This window comes from Ovis aries, chromosome 6 (genome assembly GCF_016772045.2).
Source record: "Ovis aries strain OAR_USU_Benz2616 breed Rambouillet chromosome 6, ARS-UI_Ramb_v3.0, whole genome shotgun sequence".
Classification (NCBI taxonomy): domain Eukaryota; kingdom Metazoa; phylum Chordata; class Mammalia; order Artiodactyla; family Bovidae; genus Ovis; species Ovis aries.
Genome location: NC_056059.1, coordinates 114924623 through 114944115, shown reverse-complemented (window position 1 = coordinate 114944115; position 19493 = coordinate 114924623). Strand labels below are relative to the sequence as shown.

At 50.3% G+C, this 19493-nt stretch overlaps 1 protein-coding gene across 2 annotated transcripts in view; it reads left to right on the top strand.

The window, feature by feature from the left end:
* AFAP1 (actin filament associated protein 1) overlaps positions 1–19493 on the top strand; it is a 150234-nt gene that overhangs the window by 56238 nt on the left and 74503 nt on the right. For both annotated transcript variants that reach the window (XM_027971240.2, XM_027971241.2), the window contains exons 3-4: positions 2330–2427; positions 14890–14998. In XM_027971240.2, the coding sequence (XP_027827041.1) occupies positions 2330–2427; positions 14890–14998 (207 nt within the window). The remainder of the gene's footprint in view (positions 1–2329; positions 2428–14889; positions 14999–19493) is intronic.

Here is a 19493-nt window from a genome sequence, read left to right as displayed (position 1 = left end):
CCCTGGTGGCTCAGCTGGTAAAGAATCTGCCTGCAACTCGAGAGACCTGGGTTCAATCCCTGGGTTGGGAAGATCCCCTGGAGAAGGGAAAGGCTACCTGCTCTAGTATTCTGGCCTGGAGAATTCCATGGACTATATAGTCCATGGGGTCACAAAGAGTCAGACACGACTGAGTGACTTCCACTCACTTTCACACTTACCAGAATCCCAGAGTGGCAGGAAAGCAGGTTTGTTAATCAGAGGTCCTCAGAGAAACAGAATCAGTGGGATTGAGCTGGGAGAGCCTGCTGTGCGTTCATGTGGGCTTGGCTTTCTGTCTCTGCCCATCACCAGTCTGTGGCCTTGAGCAAGTTACTTAATCTGTCAATGCCCAGTCTCCAGCCCTGTGGAAGAAAGGGGTAGTAGCATCTACCTCAGAAGGATGTTATGCGGCTTGACAAGATGATATAAAACATTTCCAAAGAGAGCCTGACATGTGGCAGGTATGAGTAACTGTTGACTGTTATCTCCTGCTCTTGCTTTTGCTAGCAGAGGCAACATTTCTCGCAGCCTCATCTCTTCTGTGTACACCTGGGTCGGTCACCTGGGACCACTGGTCTGAACCGGCCGCAGTTTGGGCCTCCTGCCTCTGGAGTCGCTGTCTGCTCTCCCTGGTTTCCCTTCCTCTCTTCCTCTGCCCAGTGGGTTCCAACACCCTTTCCCTCCATGCTTTATTCTGGATGTAGAATACCTTCCTCATACTTTGCAATCCACTGATTTTCTCTTCAGCTCTTTATTCTGCTTAAAACTCATCCACTGATTGTTTTGACGGTAGAATTTCCACTCATCTTTTATCTTTCTTTCTTTCTTTTCTTTTCTTTTCTTTTCTTTTTTTTTTTTTTACTGTTTCCAGTCCTCTGCCAAGATTCTGGTCTTTGTTGTAGCTTCCCCAGGTCAGGGACTTTGTCTTTTCCCAGCCTGTGACATCGTGCTCAACCCCTTATAGGTGATCACTGAGCAGTTATTTTTCTAGGTCTAGGAAGTTGAGCCCTTGCATGTAAAGTACACTGGGCCCAAATTAGTGCCTTCCTGCTCCCTGCTCCCCACATCTCCTGAGAGTCGAGTATACATATGTTTGTCTTCCCAACTTGACTATGCTGGCCTGAAGGTATTCGAGTCTATCAGTCTTGTCAGCAGCGAGCAAGTCTGTTAGCAGCATGCAACCCCAGGAGGGTGCTCAGTGCAGACTCACTGATTCCCAGGGAAGCGTCTGCCCCCTCGGTACGCGGGTAAGCACTAACCTGGGCAGAAGTTCAGGAGGGGCTGCCCTCCTTGAGAGACTCTGGCCTAGGGAAGGATGTCCGCGTTGGTGCCAGCTCCATCTTTCTTCCTGTCCGTGCTCTATTTAAGGGCTGTAACCTTTTTTTTTGGTCCAGCTGTAGATCTTTCACCTGTAGAACGAGGCAGAAGAATACTTACCTTGCAGGACTGTTGTAAACGATTAGAGAAAGTAAATATTTGTGATGTGTTCAGTGTGGGGTCAAGGAGGTGGCAGCTGTTCACAGCCTGCTCCTCTTCCTCATCCAGTTCAGTTCAGTTCAGTTGCTCAGTCGTGTCCAACTCTTTGTGAATCCATGGACTGCAACATGCCAGGCTTCCCTGTCCATCACCAACTCCCAGAGCTCGCTTAAACTCATGTCCATTGAGTAACTGATGCCATCCAACCATCTCATCCTCTGTTGTCCCCTTCTGCTCCTGCCCTCAATCTTTCCCAGCATCAGGGTCTTTTCCAATGAGTCAGTTCTTCGAATCAGGTGGCCAAAGTGCTGGAGTTTCAGCGTCAGCATTAGTCCTTCCAGTGAATATTCAAGACTGATGTCCTTTATATTGATGGGTTGGATCTCTAGCAGTCCAAGTGACTCTCAAGAGTCTTCTCCAACGCCACAGCTCACAGGCATCAATTCTTTGGCGCTCAGCCTTCTTTATGGTCCAACTCTCACATCCATATGGGCTTCGTTTGTGACTCAGCTGGTAAAGAATCTGCCTGCAACGTGGGAGACCTGGGTTGGGAAGATTCCCTGGAGAAGGGAATGCCTACCCACTCCAGTATCCTGGGCTGGAGAATTCCATAGACTGTATAGTCCATGGGGTCACAAAGAGTTGGACATGACTGAGCGACTTTCACTTTCTTTCACATCCATACATGACTACTGGAAAAATCACAGCTTTGACTAGACGGACTTTTGTTGGCAAAGTAGCGTCTGTGCTTTTTAATATGCTGTCTAGATTGGTCATAGGTTGTCTTCCAAGGAGCAAGCCTTCTTCATCCTCATTTGTGCTTTTGGTGCAGGTTTTGAAGTGAAGGATCATGCCACAAAGCCGGAGACCCCCAGCAGCCTGCCAGCCCCTCCCCAGATGCCTTTGCCCGAGATTCCACAGCCGTGGCTGGTGAGTACAAGACCCACCATCAACTTTGTCAGAGTCCCCATGTATGTGTTGATATATAGTATCTGTTTTCCTCTTTCTGACTTAGTCACAGACTCAGTTCATCCATGTCTCTGCAAATGACCCAGTTTCATTTGTTTTTATGGCTGAGTAATATGCCGTGGTATCTACGTACCACATTGGTATAGATGGTGTGATACATGAAGCAGAGAGATGCCGTCTTGGAGAACAGGCGTATGGACAGCAAGGGGGAAGGGGGGGGGGGTGAACTGGGAGGCTGGAACTGACATGTGCACACAGCTACGTCCTTCTTTAGAAGTAGGCAACTGATGAGAAGCTGCTGCGTGGCACGGGGAACGCCACCCAGTGCTCTCTGGTGGCCTACAGTGGGAAAGAAATCCAGAAAAAGAGCGGACATGGGTACACATATAGCTGTTAACTTTGCTGTACAGTGGGAACTAACAGCATTGTAAAGCAAGTATACTTCAGTAACAATGAAAAAAAACGTCCCACAGTCAGCGGGACTGAAGAATCACCAGACACCTGGGTTATTTTTGGTTCTGATTCTGCGAGAAAAGAGGCCTTGGTTTGCCCAGGGCGTGCCTATGAGTATGTTTTGGGGAGCTAGTAATGATTAAGTGGGAGGCTGTAGGTGTGGCCTTTCCATAGGAGGCTGCTGGGCCTCTGAAAATTGCTGGAGCTACAGGTCCATGGAAGTCTGTTCTTAAATCAGATTAAAAAAAAAAAAACCGGATGATTTATCAGCAAAATAATGACAGTGGAGCCTAGTGACATGCCCGTCTGTCTGCGTTAGCTCTCAGTTTGAATACCTGTAGTCTGAAACTTCAATATTCATTGTTATGCTTCTTTCTGGGATTACATATCCTTTTTTTTTCCACCAGAAGAAAAATATGTACATAGTTCAGGAATGTGTATTTTATTTGGTTTTCTGCATTCAAAATTTGTTTTGGAATTCTCTGGCTGTTTTTGTGATCTGGGGATATTCATGTTTGCCATTTTTCATGGCCCACTCAGCTTTTTCTGCCTTTTGCTATTTTCTGATTTGCTTACTCAGGAAAATTAGGCTCTCATTCAAAATTAGAGCAGTATCAGTTACTTAGCAACTCTTTTGCTAATGTTTGCTTTCTGTATGATCATCGTATCATCTGTCCAGCCGGGGAAGAGCTGCAGGGAGACAGGGCCACAGCTTGTTTGCTTTGTCCCTGCCTGGGTCCCAGTACAGGGCTGGTGTCCTGTGGGTGCTCCATGACGATCCCTGGAGAGGGGACGGAAGGAGCTCAGCACTAGCTGGGTCCCCACCACATGTCACAGGGCACGCTGGCTCCTTTTCCACTTATAATTTCATTGAATCCTCACAACCTGACCTCAGAGAAGCCTGCAACACCTCTGAACACGTGAACAGTGTGATATCTACTTTACAGAAAAGGAACTGTGGCTCCACTGGCAAAGGGACAGCCCAAGGTTAGGAGGAAAGGCAAAAGCAAATTTTTATAACCTATTCTTTTGATTTCAAATCCAGCCTTTTCTCAACAATACTGTCAGTATCTGTGGAAGTGAGGCAGCAAAACCGACGTGAGCACTCACAAGCATTCACAGACGGGAGAAGGTTTTGTCAGGAACCACGAGCCTGTTTCTGCACTGGGTGCTGAGGAGGCAGCAGGGTCTAGGGTGCAGACGGGAGCGTGGCTGCCTGCTTCCAGGCACCAGCTCTGACACTCGCTGTGTGGGTTCAGACAGTAGCTTTCACGTCTCTGTGTCTGAGAGGCCTCATTCTAAAACGAGTGTGCTAATGGCATCACCAACTCGATGCACATGAGTTTGAGCAAGCTCCGGGAGTTGGTGTTGGACAGGGAAGGCTGCTGCGCTGCAGTCCATGGGGTTGCAAAGAGTCAGACACGACTGAGCGACTGAACTGAACTGAACTGAAGAGTACTTAGTGAGATTGTTGTGAAACTGAAAAGAGCTGGTGTGCCTCAAGTGCTTGGAATATCTGCCTTGCATCTATTAAGTCCTGTGCGAGAGCCGGCAGTTACTATGTAGGGCAGTGCTTCCTAAAATTCCAGGGAACTTGTTAACGTGAGCATTCTGGGCTTCCTTGGTGGCTCAGTGGTGAAGAATCCACCTGCCCAGTGCAGGAGACGTGGGTTCAGTCCCTGGTCTGGGAAGATCCCACTTGCTGCAGAGCAACTAAGCCCGGGAGCCAAGACGACTGAGCTTGTGCTCCGGGGGCCCGTGCTCCGGAGCCCAGGAGCCGCGGCTGCTGAGCCCATGCTCCAGAGCCCGGGAGACATGACTGCTGAAGCCCGTGTGCCCTAGAACTCGTGCTCCACAACACAAGTATTTTCCTGGTGCTTCTTCAGGGCATTTGTTACTCAGCAAGTAAGCCCATCATTCTGTAAACTGTCTTTGGGGAGTTGGCTTCTGTCCAGTTGGTCATGTGCTGTTGGCACGTTGACTTCCAGGAGATTTGGCTGGTGGTAGATCGGAGAAGGCAATGGCAATCCACTCCAGTACTCTTGCCTGGAAAATACCATGGACGGAGGAGCCTGGTAAGCTGCAGTCCATGGGATCGCTAAGAGTCGGACACAACTGAGTGACTTCACTTCACTTTTCACTTTCATGCATTGGAGAAGGAAACGGCAACCCACTCCAGTGTTCTTGCCTGGAGAATCCCAGGGACGGGGGAGCCTGGTGGGCTGCCGTCCATGGGGTCACACAGAGTCGGACACGACTAGAGCAACTTGGCAGCAGCCAGCAGCAGCAGAGTAGAGATGTGGTGGGTAGGAGTCTATGCCTGGCCGAGAGTGTATCATAAATTAAAGCACAAGCCCGAGAAAGACCCCGAAGGACTGAAGCCTGCAGGCCCCTCTGTGTGGCTGAGTGATGGGGTTTGGGTGGCTTGTCCGCCGGTGAGGCTGGAACACACCACAGTGGGGGTTAAACCTCAGGGGGCCGTGGGCCTGCCTGCAGAGCAGATCGGACCATCCTTAGAGCAACTCTAAGTGACCGAGGGGAGTTTGTTTCTAATATAAGACTTAGGATGCTCCAACCTGGTGTTTCATTCATTTGAGCCACAGCTGCATTTTCAGCTCTTTTAGAAATGGCAGGTATCAAAGGAATACTGCCTTTTATCACAGCTCTGTATGTTCCAATCTCTGAGAAATGAGTCCTTTTCTCTTTTTAGCCCTTTTAGTGTTGAACATCGCTTTTTGCAGTTGTTACTAAGTGTCTCTTGAGGTCCTTTTTTCCTGGACACTCGAGAGGCTGGGCAGGCAGGCAGGGTCACATTGGCCACTTTTCCGAGTACACTCAGCATCCTGTCACCCCCCATTTCAGGCCTGACGGGCCCCTCACTGAGGCCCTCGTCGGGCTCTGGGAGGCCCTCTTGGGCCATCAGTGCTCCTCTTTGGCTGGCTGACACCTAAGTGGGCACCACCCTCCCCAGCAGGATGTGGCAGAGACCAGATGGGCCTCTGTGCCCCGCAGCTGGTGAATGACTCTCAGGTGATAGGAGTGAAAGGGAGGGGAGGGCGGGATCCAGTGGGCCTCTAAAGTGTATCCATTGGGGTTATTGCAGCTTTATGCCCATTGATCAGCAGTACCTCCTTTTGGCATTCTCCACATTGCACTAGATTTTAACCTTCTGAAGATGGCGTGTGTTCCTCTCCTTTGTGTTCCTCACGTTGCAAAGCAGAAAACGCCTGGACAACCGCTCAAGGTCAGGGCCGCATCGAAAAGCCCGCCTTGTCACGCTGATGATCCTTCTGTAGAGGAAGGGAACAGTGGACGTTTCTGTTTTGCCCTTAGAGTCAGTGCGGCTGCAGCCCAGGGTCCCTGGATGAGCCCGCGACCCCTTCAGTGTGGCCTGTAGGTCAGGCGGTGGGAGTGTGGGTGTGTGCTCTTCGAATTCAGAACTGCTCTCAACCCTTGAGGTCTCAGGGCGGGGTGCAGTGCTTTAGAGCCCCTCCAGCTCCCTTGCTCTCCGGGGTCGGGGGGGGGGTGGCGACTGGAGCAAGCCAAAGCATGCATATGCATCGTGAAAACATTTCTGGGAAGGGCCACGCTTTTCAACAGATTCTTGGTTTTGTTTCACACTGAGAGCTGTGCAGCTATCAAAGGCCTGGTCCTTAGTTATCACGCAGCCGGTGCAGAGGGAGCATTTGTGAAGGCGGCCGGTTCATCCGGAAATGGGTCCCATCTGTGTTGACATTGGCCGCCCGGCCCTGCCGCCCAGCCCGCCAGCCGGGGCTGATACAGACCACTGGGGATTGTGCTTCCTGTCCTCCCCTCCTCTGCTCCAGAGTAGCAGGGGGTCCTCGGACAGGGAGACCTCACACCTCCCTGCTGAGCGAGGAGAGCAGGGACGTTCCTCTGGGGGCTGCAGATGATTCAGATGATACCTCATCAAGGCATTTTCCAGAAATGTTTTTATTTGCTCACTTGAGTGGTCACCCCAGTGTTCCTGCCTGGAGAAGTCCACGGACAGGAGAGCCTGCTGGACTACAGCCCATGGGTCGCAAAGAGTTGGACGCGACTGAGTGACTACATGGCGCTTAGATGGGGGTGTGTGTGTGTGTGCTCCATTGTGTCTGACTTGTTGTGACCCCATGGACTGTGGCCCACCAGACTCCTCTGTCCATGGGATTTCCCAAGCAAGAATACTGGAGTGAATTGAAAGAGACATGTGCCCCAGTGTCCACTGCAGCGCTGTTTACAATAGCTAGGACATGGAAGCTACCTAGATGTCCAGCGGCAGATGAATGGATAAGAAAGCTGTGGTACATATACACAATGGAATATTCAGTTCAGTTCAGTTCAGTCGCTCAGTCCTGTCTGACTCTTTGCGACCCCATGAATTGCAGCATGCCAGGCGTCCCTGTCCATCACCATCTCCCGGAGTTCACTCAGACTCACGTCCATCGAGTCTGTGATGCCATCCAGCCATCTCATCCTCAGTTGTCCCCTTCTCCTCCTGCCCTCAGTCCCTCCCAGCATCAGAGTCTTTTCCAGTGAGTCAACTCTTCCCATGAGGTGGCCAAAGTACTGGAGTTTCAGCTTCAGCATCATTCCTTCCAAAGAAATCCCAGGGCTGATCTCCTTCAGAATGGACTGGTTGGATCTCCTTGCAGTCCAAGGGACTCTCACTACTCAGCTATAAAAAAAAAAAGAATGCATTTGAGTCAGTTCTAGTGAGGTGGATGAGACTGGAGCCTATTTTACAGAGTGCAGTAAGCCAGAAAGAGAAGCGCAAATACAGTATGCTGCTGCTGCTGCTGCGTCACTTCAGTCGTGTCCGACTCTGCGCGACCCCATAGAAGGCAGCCCATCAGGCTCCCCCATCCCTGCGATTCTCCAGGCAAGAACACTGGAGTGGGTTGCCATTGCCTTCTCCAATGCATGAAAGTGAAAAGTGAAAGTGAAGTTGCTTAGTCGTGTCCCACTCTTAGTGACCCCCATGGACTGCAGCCCACCAGGCTCCTCCGTCCATGGGATTTTCCAGGCAAGAGTACTGGAGTGGGGTGCCAGTGCCTTCTCCCCAGTACAATATATTAATGCATATATATGGAATTTAGAAATACGGTGATAACACCCCTATCTGCAAAACAGCAAAAGAGACACATATGTAAAGAACAGACTTTTGGACTCTGGGAGAAGGCGAGGGTGGGACAGTGTAGGGGAATATCATTGAAACATGTACATTACCATACGTAAAACAGGTGCGTGATGATGCAGGACACAGGGCACCCAAGGCTGGTGCTCTGAGACAACCCAGAGGGATGGGGTGGAGAGGGAGGTGGGAAGGGGTGTCGGGATGGGGGGGCACATGTGCACTCATGGCTGATTCATGTCAATGTATGGCAAAACCCACAATATTGTAAAGTAGTTAGCGTCCAATTAAAAAAAAAAAAAGACTATTGGAGTGAGTTGCCATTTCCTCCTCCAGGGGATCTTCTTGACCCAGGGATTGAACCTGCATTGACAGATGGATTCTTTACCACTGAGCCACTGGGAATGCCCCATTTAGATTGGGTAGAAGATAACAATTTACTGTTTTGATGTTTTTAGGCCAGACCCTGTGTAAATATGATGACTTATTATGCCAACACGCAACAGGTCATTTGTTTTTTTATTATTGTAAAGCATATGTAACACAGACTTTATCATTTCAATCACTGGTCAGTGTCCCATTTAGTGGTGTGAGACTTTATTTTCTTGGACTCCAAAATCACTGCAGATGGTGACTGCAGCCATGAAATTAAAAGATAGGTCCTCCTAGGAAGAAAAGCTATGACCAACCTAGACAGCATATTCAGAGACATTACTCTGTTGACAAAGGTCCATCTAGTCAAAGCTATGGTTTTTCCTGTGGTCATGTATGGATGTGAGAGTTGGACTGTGAAGAAGGCTGAGCGCCAAAGAATTGATGCGTTTGAACTGTGGTGTTGGAGAAGACTCTTGAGAGTCCCTTGGACTGCAAGGAGATCCAACCAGTCCATTCTGAAGGAGATCAGCCCTGGGATTTCTTTGGAAGGAATGATGCTAAAGCTGAAACTCTAGTACTTTGGCCACCTCATGGGAAGAGTTGACTCATTGGAAAAGACTCTGATGCTGGGAGGGCCTGAGGGCAGGAGGAGAAGGGGACAACTGAGGATGAGATGGCTGGATGGCATCACGGACTCAATGGACGTGAGTCTGAGTGAACTCCGGGAGATGGTGATGGACAGGGAGGCCTGGAGTGCTGCGATTCATGGGGTCGCAAAGAGTTGGACACGACTGAGAGACTGAACTGATGTATGGATGTGAGAGTTGGGCTGTAAAGAAAGCTAAGTGCCAAAGAATTGATGCTTTTGAACTGTGGTGTTGGAGAAGACTCTTGAGAGTCCCTTGGACTGCAAGGAGAGCCAACCAGTCCATCCTAAAGGAAATCAGTCCTGAATATTCATTGGAAGGACTGATGCTGAAGCTGAAACTCCAATACTTTGGCCACCTGATGTGAAGAACTGACTCACTGAAAAAGACCCTGATACTGGGAAAGATTGAGGGCAGGAGGAGAAGGGGGTTAAAGAGGATGAGATGGTTGGATGGCATCACTGACTCGATGGACATTAGTTTGAGCAAGCTCCGGGAGTTGGTGATGGACAGGGAGGCCTGGCGTGCTGCAGTCCATGGGGTCACAAAGAGTTGAACACAGCTGAGTGACTGAGTTTAGTTGCGTAAAGTACATACATATTATTGTGCAGCCCTTAACACGATCTATCTCCAGAACTTTCATCTTTCCAGACTGACACCCTGTCCCCAGTGAACAGGGCTCCCCTCCCCCAGCCCCTGGAGCCAGCATTCTACTTCCTGTCTCTGGGAAACTGAGGTTTTGGTCCCAGCCCCTAGCACCTGCCTGGATGGCATTTCGTCCTTCCTGAAGTACTTTCACAGCAGCTTCGTTTTCTGTGTTTGACAGATGGGATCATGAGATTCTTTGAGATTATATGACAAAATTAGTTATTTTACCAGGTGCCGAGTGGAGACTGAGCCTGAGATTTAAAACAAAGTCCTGGAATTCCCAGGGAAGTCAGATGTGATCCTTCTTGTGGATGTGACCCACCCCATTTCTCCTCTCCTTGTCTCTTGGAACCCTCGGAGTCTGGCGCTGTGGCTCCTCCCCGTGGCATCTTCATCATGGATCTAGCGTGTGCCCTGTTGCCGTGGCCCTAGGACTCTTCCCCCTCCCTGCCTCCTGGCGGAGGAGGAACAGACGAGAAAGTGGCTTCACTGCCTCTCATTCTGAGTTGTGTATAAATAAAACTTGAGAAAATATGTGTGAATGATTTCCCAGTGTTTTCTCAAGTGCTGTTGGAATGCAAATGAAATAGTGATCAGAAGGGAATGGGTTGTCATTTGGATTAAAAAAAAAAAAAACAAACTTTTACTTTACCAAGAAGAGTACGTGCTCAAAATTCTTTTTTTTTTTTTTTTTTAAATTTAAAATTGTTTTGGCCCTGCTGCTGTACACAGGACCGTGGTTCCCTGAGCAGGGGTTGAACCCGTGCCTCCTGCAGCGGCAGCATGGAGTGTAACCGCTGGACCGCCAGGGAAGCCCCAGACTCGGAATTCCTGACGTGGGGGTTGAAACCACGTTTTGCAGTTTAGACCTTAAGCTCTTGTCCCCTGTTGACAGTCAGGAAGCTTAGCTGATGCTGTGGGGTGCTGTCCTCGTGCGGAAGAGGGTTTGCCAATGCACGGCAGAGCTAGAGCCGGGCCCTCTTCTCTTCCGTCAGATCCTATGCTCCGGCCGCTGCTAGATTCCACCTGCCAGTACAAGAGATGCGGGAGACTCGCGTTCAGTTCCTGGGTCGGGAAGCCCCCCTGGAGAAGGAAGTGGCAACCTCCTCCAGCATTCTTGCCTGGGAAAGCCCACAGACAGAGGAGCCTGGGGGGCTACAGCCCATGCGGGGGTCACAAAGAGCCGGACACACTGCACCCACACGAACTCGCGCGCTTGTTCTTCCTAACGCGTGTGTGCTCGGCCCATCACACAGCTTCACTGAAGATTTTAATCACCGTAACCGGAAAGGCAGAATCTGGACGTACCCCTGTGTATGTAGAATTAAAGTTGGAAAGAGATTCCACTTTCTTGGCTGGGGCTTTTCTGTGCTAAAGTCAGGTCTTCTGGTTCACTGGCATATCTGGTGCAAGGGCCTGAGTGACAAATTGGGGCTGGCGGAGGGGAAGGTGGTGGGGCGGGAAAGTGCAGTAGGGGAGAGAGGAGAGTGGAGGAGCGGGAGTGGAGACAGAGGCAGTGCAGGCATGCCTTCCTCCCGAAGGGAGGGCAGATCCCACGGTGCTGTTGGGGCCGGGAGCCTTGGGTTGCGCCCCGCGGCCTTGAAGGCCGGGAAGGTGCTTTCCCTGAATCTCACATGGCTCGGCCACCACAGTGGCAGGTGCCCGGGCCTCGGTCCTGGCACAGGGATGCATTCTCACTGCTGCAGTGCCCACCCAGCTGGCTCCTCCTCCTCCACGAAGGAGCTCGGCCGCACCAGGGGCACTGGGTGCCGTCTATCATCCCCCGAGCCTCAGTTTCCTCGTTTGCAAAATTATATTCAGAACACTAACCTCTCAGAGTTGTCGTCTGAACAAGAAAAAAGATACAGAAAGTCTTCCAGAACAGTGTGTGACACACGGAAGGCAGTCTGTGAATAGTAGTTAATATTGTTATTCTGCTAAAGTAATAGCAAAATAATCATTGTATTTGTGCCGTCTTGTTGTTGTTCAGTCGCTCAGTCGTGTCCAACTCTTTGCGACCCCATGGACTGCGTGCAGCACACCAGTCTTCCCTGTCCTCCACTATCTCCTGGAGCTTGCTCAAACTCGTCTCCCTCGAGTCGATGATGCCACCCAGTCATCTCATCCTCTGTCACCCCCTCCTCCTGCTCTCAATCTTTCCCAGCATTAGGACTTTTTCCAGTGAGTTGGCTCTTCACACCAGGTGGCCAAAGTATTGTAGCTTCAGCTTCAGCTCAGTCCTTCCCGTGCATATTCAAGGCTGATTTCCTTCAGGATGGACTGGCTTCATGTCCTTGCTGTCCAAGGGCCTCTCAGGAGTCTCCTCCAGCAAGTCCAGTGACTTCTGACCTACTGGAAGGATCTGAAGGAAGCTTTCCTTTGAAGGCAGTGGCGGTAAACCGTGGTCCTCGTATTCTTCTCTGTCTCTCCCTGCATCTGTGCTTTAACAAGCCGTCACCTCTGCCCGCGTCTGTAACCCCTGAGGCAGAAATTCAAGAAGGAGTGGCATTTGGGGGTGGAGTGAGATCCTCTTGGGAGAGGCAGGGTGCTTCTCTAGAAATATTATTTTTTGAGGCGTATGATTTCAAAATGAAAGTTTGTGGGTTTTTCTTTTTTTGTTTTTAAAACAATATTATATAGAAAATTCAATGGACTTCCCTGGCCAGCCAGTGGTTATAAGACTGTGCACTTCCAATGAAGGGGTCAGGGGTTCGGTTCCTGGTCAGAGAACTACGATGCCACATGCTGCAGGTACTGCTTAAAAAACAAAAGCAAGCAAACAAACAAACAAAAATACCCAAGAAGAGAATTCAAGCTCTACAGATGTGCATGAAACAGCCGTAACCTTGTGTTAGCATTCTGGGGAGTGACCCGTCTTTGTGTAGAGGTGCGCATAAACACAGCTCCGATAGGCTAACAGGCACCTGTTTTCTTTCATGCAACAGCGTCTAGTAGAGACTTTTCAAGTAAATGACTGCAGGCGTGCACCGTCTTCCTTTTAAATGGCTGCGCGTGGATGTGTTGGAACACCTAAACAGTCTCATCTCAGGGAATATTTTGATTGCTTTTAAATTTGGAGGGAAAAACTTTGATTGAACATCCTTATATGTTTTTGCTCATGAGACCAGTTGACCTTCTTAGCATGTGTTTCTAGAAGTAGAATTGTGGATTTAGGGGCATACGTGCGGAGAGCTTGTGTGGAGTGCACAGCAGCAGGGTCTGAGAGTCCACTGAGAAGTCTCGTTAGCTGAGCGCCGGCTCCTACCTGACGCACCTTAGCAGCCCTGGAAAGGAGTGTGCTGTGCTAATTGGCGAGTGTTTGTTTGATTCAGCCATTGGTAATGCTTTCCCAGAACATGAATAATTCCACTGTTTCAATACACCAAGAGGAAGTTGAAGCATTCTCATTTCATTAAGAAAAACACTCAGGGATTCAAAGAGCCATCTACCAAAAGCACCGAATGGAGATTTTTAACCCCGATGTGGACTTCTGTTCTACCTCGCCCAGGGAGGATCGGGTATCAGGTTCTGCTGTCAGCACTGCCCCTCAAGGGGACCTAGATGTGGTCCAGCATGAGAGCCCAGGGTGACGGCCGGTGGGCAGCAGCCTGGGGAGGGGAGTGCAGGGGAACCAGGGCCGGGGCGCTGCCTTCGAGGACGGGGCGGGGTGCTGCGCGGTTGACCTGGAGTGAATTATCTTTCTTCATCTCCGAGAGGAAGGAGTGGGTTGAGCCCACAGTGGCGATTAGTCATTGCAAAGGACTTCTTGGCTTCAGGCTTGAGTTACAGGAAAAAAAAAAAAAAGGTGGCGTTTCATGTTCTATAGGTCATTGTTCTCCTTGGAAACTGAACTTGGTTGCTCTTCATTTGGGGGCCTCTGTTCTCTTCCATTCCCAGCGACATCTTTCCTGTTTGTTTATAGGAGATGGGTGGTGTGAACTAGTTAGGAAAGGGGAAGAGAGTGAATATGAGAGAATATGAATCGGAAAAAGGCCACTGCTGGGCAGACCTGGGCTTGAAGACCCCAGCTTGTCACGAAGCAGCGTCTGATTTTGAGCAGGTGGTTTTAGACGCTGAGCCTCCCTCTCGGTGTCTGTGAAATGTAAGATGAAGTAGTGTGGACTTTGTGGGGTCCCTGCATAGATGGCTGATGCAGCTTATAACCAGGGCGGCGGCTGCTCAGGGTGGTGCCAGCAGGCAGCAGGCGTTGCTGCGTGTTGGCTTTCCAGCCCTTCTGTCTCTGTTTTCCTGAGTTTCAGGAGGGAGGGATGGAGCCAGGAGATCCTACATGTGTTCATAGGAGGAAGACCTGGGTCTACTTTAGTGTCGCTGGGGACGTTTGAGAGACCGGTGCTTCAGCTGGTCTTGCTAGAATTTGGATGGGCCTGAGCCTTCCAGCTTTCCACGTTGTGAAGTTACGGCTTTGAAACCAGCCGGCTTGTCTCAGAGTCTGTCAAGGAACTGTGATGGGACTGGGTGGAGTGGTGAGCAGAGACCTGGTCCAGAGAATAATGTGCAGGTTTTTTAGAGCTGGCTCGTGGGTGATTTCCTCCTCTCTTTCTTTGTAAGTTACCCTGACACAACAGAGGAGGAGTTTGGTGAGATAGAGGGCACACACGCTCATCTCTTCAGTTGCCACGTAACGAGCACTGCTCTAAGGTGTGCACGGGCGATCTGAACCGTCTCTGTGCCCCTCAGGGGTCTCCGGTGTGGGGTGTGGTCCTAGGAGGGGGAAGTCAGCCTGGGGACCTGGGAGGGTCGGTGGTGGAGGGTGAGCCGTTGGGTGGAGGGGAGGAGAGACACCCTTCTCTGCTCTGGGGCAGGGTCTGCGAGGGCCAGTGACTGCAGCCTCTGCGTGAATTTGTGTCTGGTGATAGCTGGTGAGTGGCAGGGCCAGGCAGAAAGTGGTCATGGACAGGCGAGCAGTGGAGACCCCGCCAGGAGCCGAAGTTCAGAAGTTCTTTGTAGGCTGGAGTTATTTTTCGGTGGAGAAGCTCTTAGTAGGCTGGCGTTATTTTTCAGTGGAGAAGCTCTTTGTAGGCTGGCGTCATTTTTCGGTGGAGACATCACAAAGGAGAGAGGACTGTGCCCGTGGACACTGTCAGGTGAAACTCCAGAATTCTCTGCTAACGCTGGTGCTCTGCTCTTTTTCTTCCCTTCGCTCAGCCACCCGACAACGGGCCGCCACCGCTCCCAACGTCCTCTCTCCCGGAAGGCTACTACGAGGAGGCCGTGCCCCTGAGTCCTGGGAAAGCTCCAGAGTACATCACCTCAAGTGAGTGGCCTCCTGTCCAGCTGGGCTGTTAGGGAGCCCCCCATTTCCTGGGGTAAAGGGGAGTTGGAGCATACTCAACAGCATGGAAGTTTAGAATCAGGAGATCCTGAACCCAAGGGAGGGAATATAGGAAGGGCTTTGAGAAGTCTAAGGTGTCCTCCACATACCTTGGGTAGTTTCAGATGGTTGTCCTTTTTTGTGACTCAAAATGAGTGAAATCCCGTTGCCATGGGAATATGTCTCAGCTAGTGAAATGTGTTCCCTCTGGTCAGAAGGGGATAGCCTTTTGAGGCATGTGCCCATGGGGTCCCTGCCGGCTTGACCAGGGCGCATCCCTTGGAGGCTGCATTCATGGTGCCGCCAGGAGGGTGTGTCTACAAGACACCTGCAAAAGAAGCAGACGTATCGCAGCTATTTGTTTTGTTTTTAAATTTATTTCTTATTCAAGTATGGTCAAATTACAATGTTGTGTTACCTACTGCTATACAGCAAAGTGACTCCGCTATATCCTTTTTCATATTCTCTCCCATTATGGCTTATCACAGGATATTGAATAGAGTTCCCTGCGCTGTGCAGTAGGACGTTGCTGTTCATCTTTTCCGTATATAACCAGTTTGCATCTGCTAACCCCAAACTCCCAATCCAACCCTCTACCACCCCCACCCCCTTGGCAACCACCAGCCTGTTCTCTGAGTCCCTGCTTCTGTTGCTGTTTCATCGAGACGTTCATTTGTGCCATATTCTACATTCCGCACGTAAGTGATATCGCGTGGTCTCCGTCTTTCTCTGTCTGACTTAGCTCACTTAGCAGGATAATCTCTGTGTCCACCCATGTTGCTGCACACAGTGCTGTTTTATTCTTCTTTACGGCTGAGCAGTGTTCCAGTGAATGTATGTGCCGCAGCTTCTTTGCCCACTCACCTGTTGACCGACATTCGGGTTGTTTCCTGTGTCTTTTCTTTTCCTTCATTAAGTGGAGAGTGAAAAAGTTGGCCTAAAGCTCAACATTCAGAAAACGAAGATCATGGCATCCGGTTCCATCACTTCATGGGAAATAGATGGGGAAACAGTTGAAACGGTGTCAGACTTTATTTTTTGGGGCTCCAAAATCACTGCAGATGGTGACTGCAGCCATGAAATTAAAAGACGCTTACTCCTTGGAAGAAAAGTTATGACCAACCTAGATAGTATATTGAAAAGCAGAAACATTACTTTGCTGACTAAGGTCCATTTAGTCAAGGCTATGGTTTTCCAGTGGTCATGTATGGATGTGAGAGTTGGACTGTGAAGAAGGCTGAGCGCCGAAGAATTGATGCTTTTGAACTGTGGTGTTGGAGAAGACTCTTGAGAGTCCCTTGGACTGCAAGGAGATCCAACCAGTCCATTCTGAAGGAGATCAGCCCTGGGATTTCTTTGGAAGGACTGATGCTAAAGCTGAAACTCCAGTACTTTGGCCACCTCATGTGAAGAGTTGACTCATTGGAAAAGACTCTGATGCTGGGAGGGATTGGGGGGAGGAGGAGAAGGGGACAACCGAGGATGAGATGGCTGGATGGCATCACGGACTCGATGGACGTGAGTCTGAGTGAACTCTGGGAGCTGGTGATGGACAGGGAGGCCTGGAGTGCTGCAATTCATGGGGTCGCAAAGAGTTGAACGCAACTGAGCGACTAAACTGAACTCAACTGAACTGATATAGGTTTTACCAGACTGTTTTTGCCTAGGTTAGGACTATCATGACAGGGCTGTTCTCTTCCTGTTGGGGACTCGGAAGTGCCCCTTTATTGGCAGCCAACTTTCACATTCACAGAAAGGACGACGTGCTAGCATTGAACACCTTTTTGTAGTGATGTCTAAAATTTGTTTCTAGAGCTTTGGCTTTATTTCTCCCCCTTATACTCTGGTATGCTACAGTCCATGGGGTGCAAAGAGTCAGACACAACCGAGCAACTGAACAACAGCAGAAAGTACTCTGGTGGGCAGAATGCTTTGTCTCGTAATGAGGCAGACATGGCCTCTCCCAGTGTACTGACTTAGGGAACCCAACTTGCCTTTCCCATAAAACATGGATAAAATGAGAGTGAAAGAGTATTAGCTTGTACCATAGAGAGACTCCCCGTGCCTGTCATCCCACTTCCTCTGTTTTCAGACACGTTCTCCTTCATCCTCGCCATCCGCCTGTCACCGGAAGTCTCTACTTCATGCAGACTTGGGGTTTGCCATCTTTCTCTCCCCTGGCAGCATGCAAGCGGAGCTATTAGAGCAAAGTGGAATCTGACTTGCTCGTTAGCAGGAGATCCCCTTGGGATGTTTTGTGAACATGAACAGAGACACGCAGAAGCCAAGCGGGCTGGACTCCAGGGCCCAGGGCCTTTCCCGCTCACTCACGCCTGCTCTCTCTGGAAACTTCCTACAAAGGCTCAGCCCAGCATCAGTAGGCCCTCATTGTTCTGAATGAGGTCTGAGTGAGAGAAGGGATTGTTCTCATGAGAGGGCTGTGAAATCTCGGGTCTCAAGATCTGGAGATTAAATATTTTAATTTCTCTTTCATTTTAGAACCATTTGGCAAAAATGCATTTAAATCATTTCTTAAGTGTCAACTGCCTCAGGAGATAGTAAATTAAGTAGGAAAACACACAGAAGTTAAATAGCTTGTTCATTGGATCCCTTTCTTTCTGAGAGCCGAGAATAAAGAACAAAAACATCTTTATGAGGGTATTTCCCAGCTCTGGGGACATTTGGTCCCAGCTGTCTCCTGCCTCCACTCTTCCTTCCTCCAACATGCTTTCAAGACTAGAAATTGATAGTCTTTTTGTTTTACCTGTGGGAGCCTGTGGTTATTTTCGGTCCAAGAAGCCCCACCTGACTGGTGTGTCGTGTCCTGAGTTGCTGATGGGCAGGCCCCTTGGGTTGAGCTAATTCCAAGGAAACAGTCATGGGAGGACTGCTGCTTGGGGAGGCAGCAGGTCAGGAGAGCTCACACTCTGGGCTTCTTAACCCAAGCGTCTGTGGCTGAAGGCGTCTTGGCTGCAGGCGAGGACCCCTTCCAGTGGACCCCTGGCAGGGGGCTGAGTCCAGTCTGGCCAGGGTCACACACCCCTCATTTATTGTAGACTTCGGGCAACTTTGTTGAGCTCTGTGTCATGTCTGTTTGTCAGAGAAGCAGGACCATATAAGTGTTGTAGAGTGAGGGGTGTGTGGTAGGCACGAGACCCTGTGCAATTGTGGGAACCTGGGAAGACGAGTGTCATAGGGCCAGCTGTCATCAAGGAGAGCTGGGCGAAGCCTGGGGCAAGAAGCTTGCTGGGAAGCTCCTCTGCCTCTCACCTCCCCACACGGGGGCCCTGCATGAGAGGCTGGACCACAGCTCTGCAGAGCTGCATGCCTAGCAGTCTCTTGACCTGCCCGTGTACTGGCAGCCGCTTCTTGTTTGCCTTCCAGGTCACCCATAAACTTCCTGTGTGGCCAGTCCTAACCTAGAGGCATCCAGGGAAGGGAATTTAGGGGAATGCTGAGTTGATACAGTGTGAAAAGCACCAGTGTTGGTCTTGGCTTGGTTTGGTATCCATGGACCCCTCTTTACCACGGTGAATTTCCAAGTAAAGACAGGAGCCGAGTCATGGTTCAGTTTAACACCATTCAACTGCGGCAAGAAACTCCCCAGCTCCCCCAGAGGATACAGAGTCCTCTGTCCACTTTGGGTGATACTGTTCTCTCGTAGCCAAGTTACGCTCTCCCCCTTGAGTGACTGTAACTGTTAGGCCTGATGGAGCCCGATGGGAATGATGGAGCTGGATGGGGATGATGGAGCTGGATGGGGATGATGGGTGGAGGTGATGGAACCTGATGGAGGTGATGGACCAGAGATGATGGGGCCTGATAGAGATGATGGAGCCAGATGGGGATGATGGCACCTGATGGAGATGATGGAGATGATGGAGCCTGATGGGAATGATGGAGCTGGACGGGGATGATGGGTGGAGGTAATGGAGCCTGATGGGGATGATGGCACCTGATGGAGGTGATGGAGATGATGGAGCCCGATGGGAATGATGGAGCTGGATGGAGGTGATGGAGCCCTATGGGGATGATGGCAGCTGATAGAGGTAATGGAGATGATGGAGCCCGATGGGGATGATGGAGCTGGATGGGGATGATGGGTGGAGGTGATGGAACCTGATGGAGGTGATGGACCAGAGATGATGGGGCCTGATAGAGATGATGGAGCCAGATGGGGATGATGGAGCCCAATAGAGAGGCGCCTGCTCTGGTGTGATGCTGCATGTTCCTTGGTGGGTGGGATGACCCAGAGCCCAAGTGGGGCAACTTGGGTTAGTGGGAATGTGATCAAACTTTTAGACTCTCTTGGGGGTATTGGAGAGACAAAGCCATTTCCTGAAAATGACCTAGTTCTCATTGGAGACTCTTGAAGCTGTGCTTCAAAATCCCCCCTGGGAGAGCGTGCCAAAGGCTTCTGTGTCAGTGTCTGAAACGG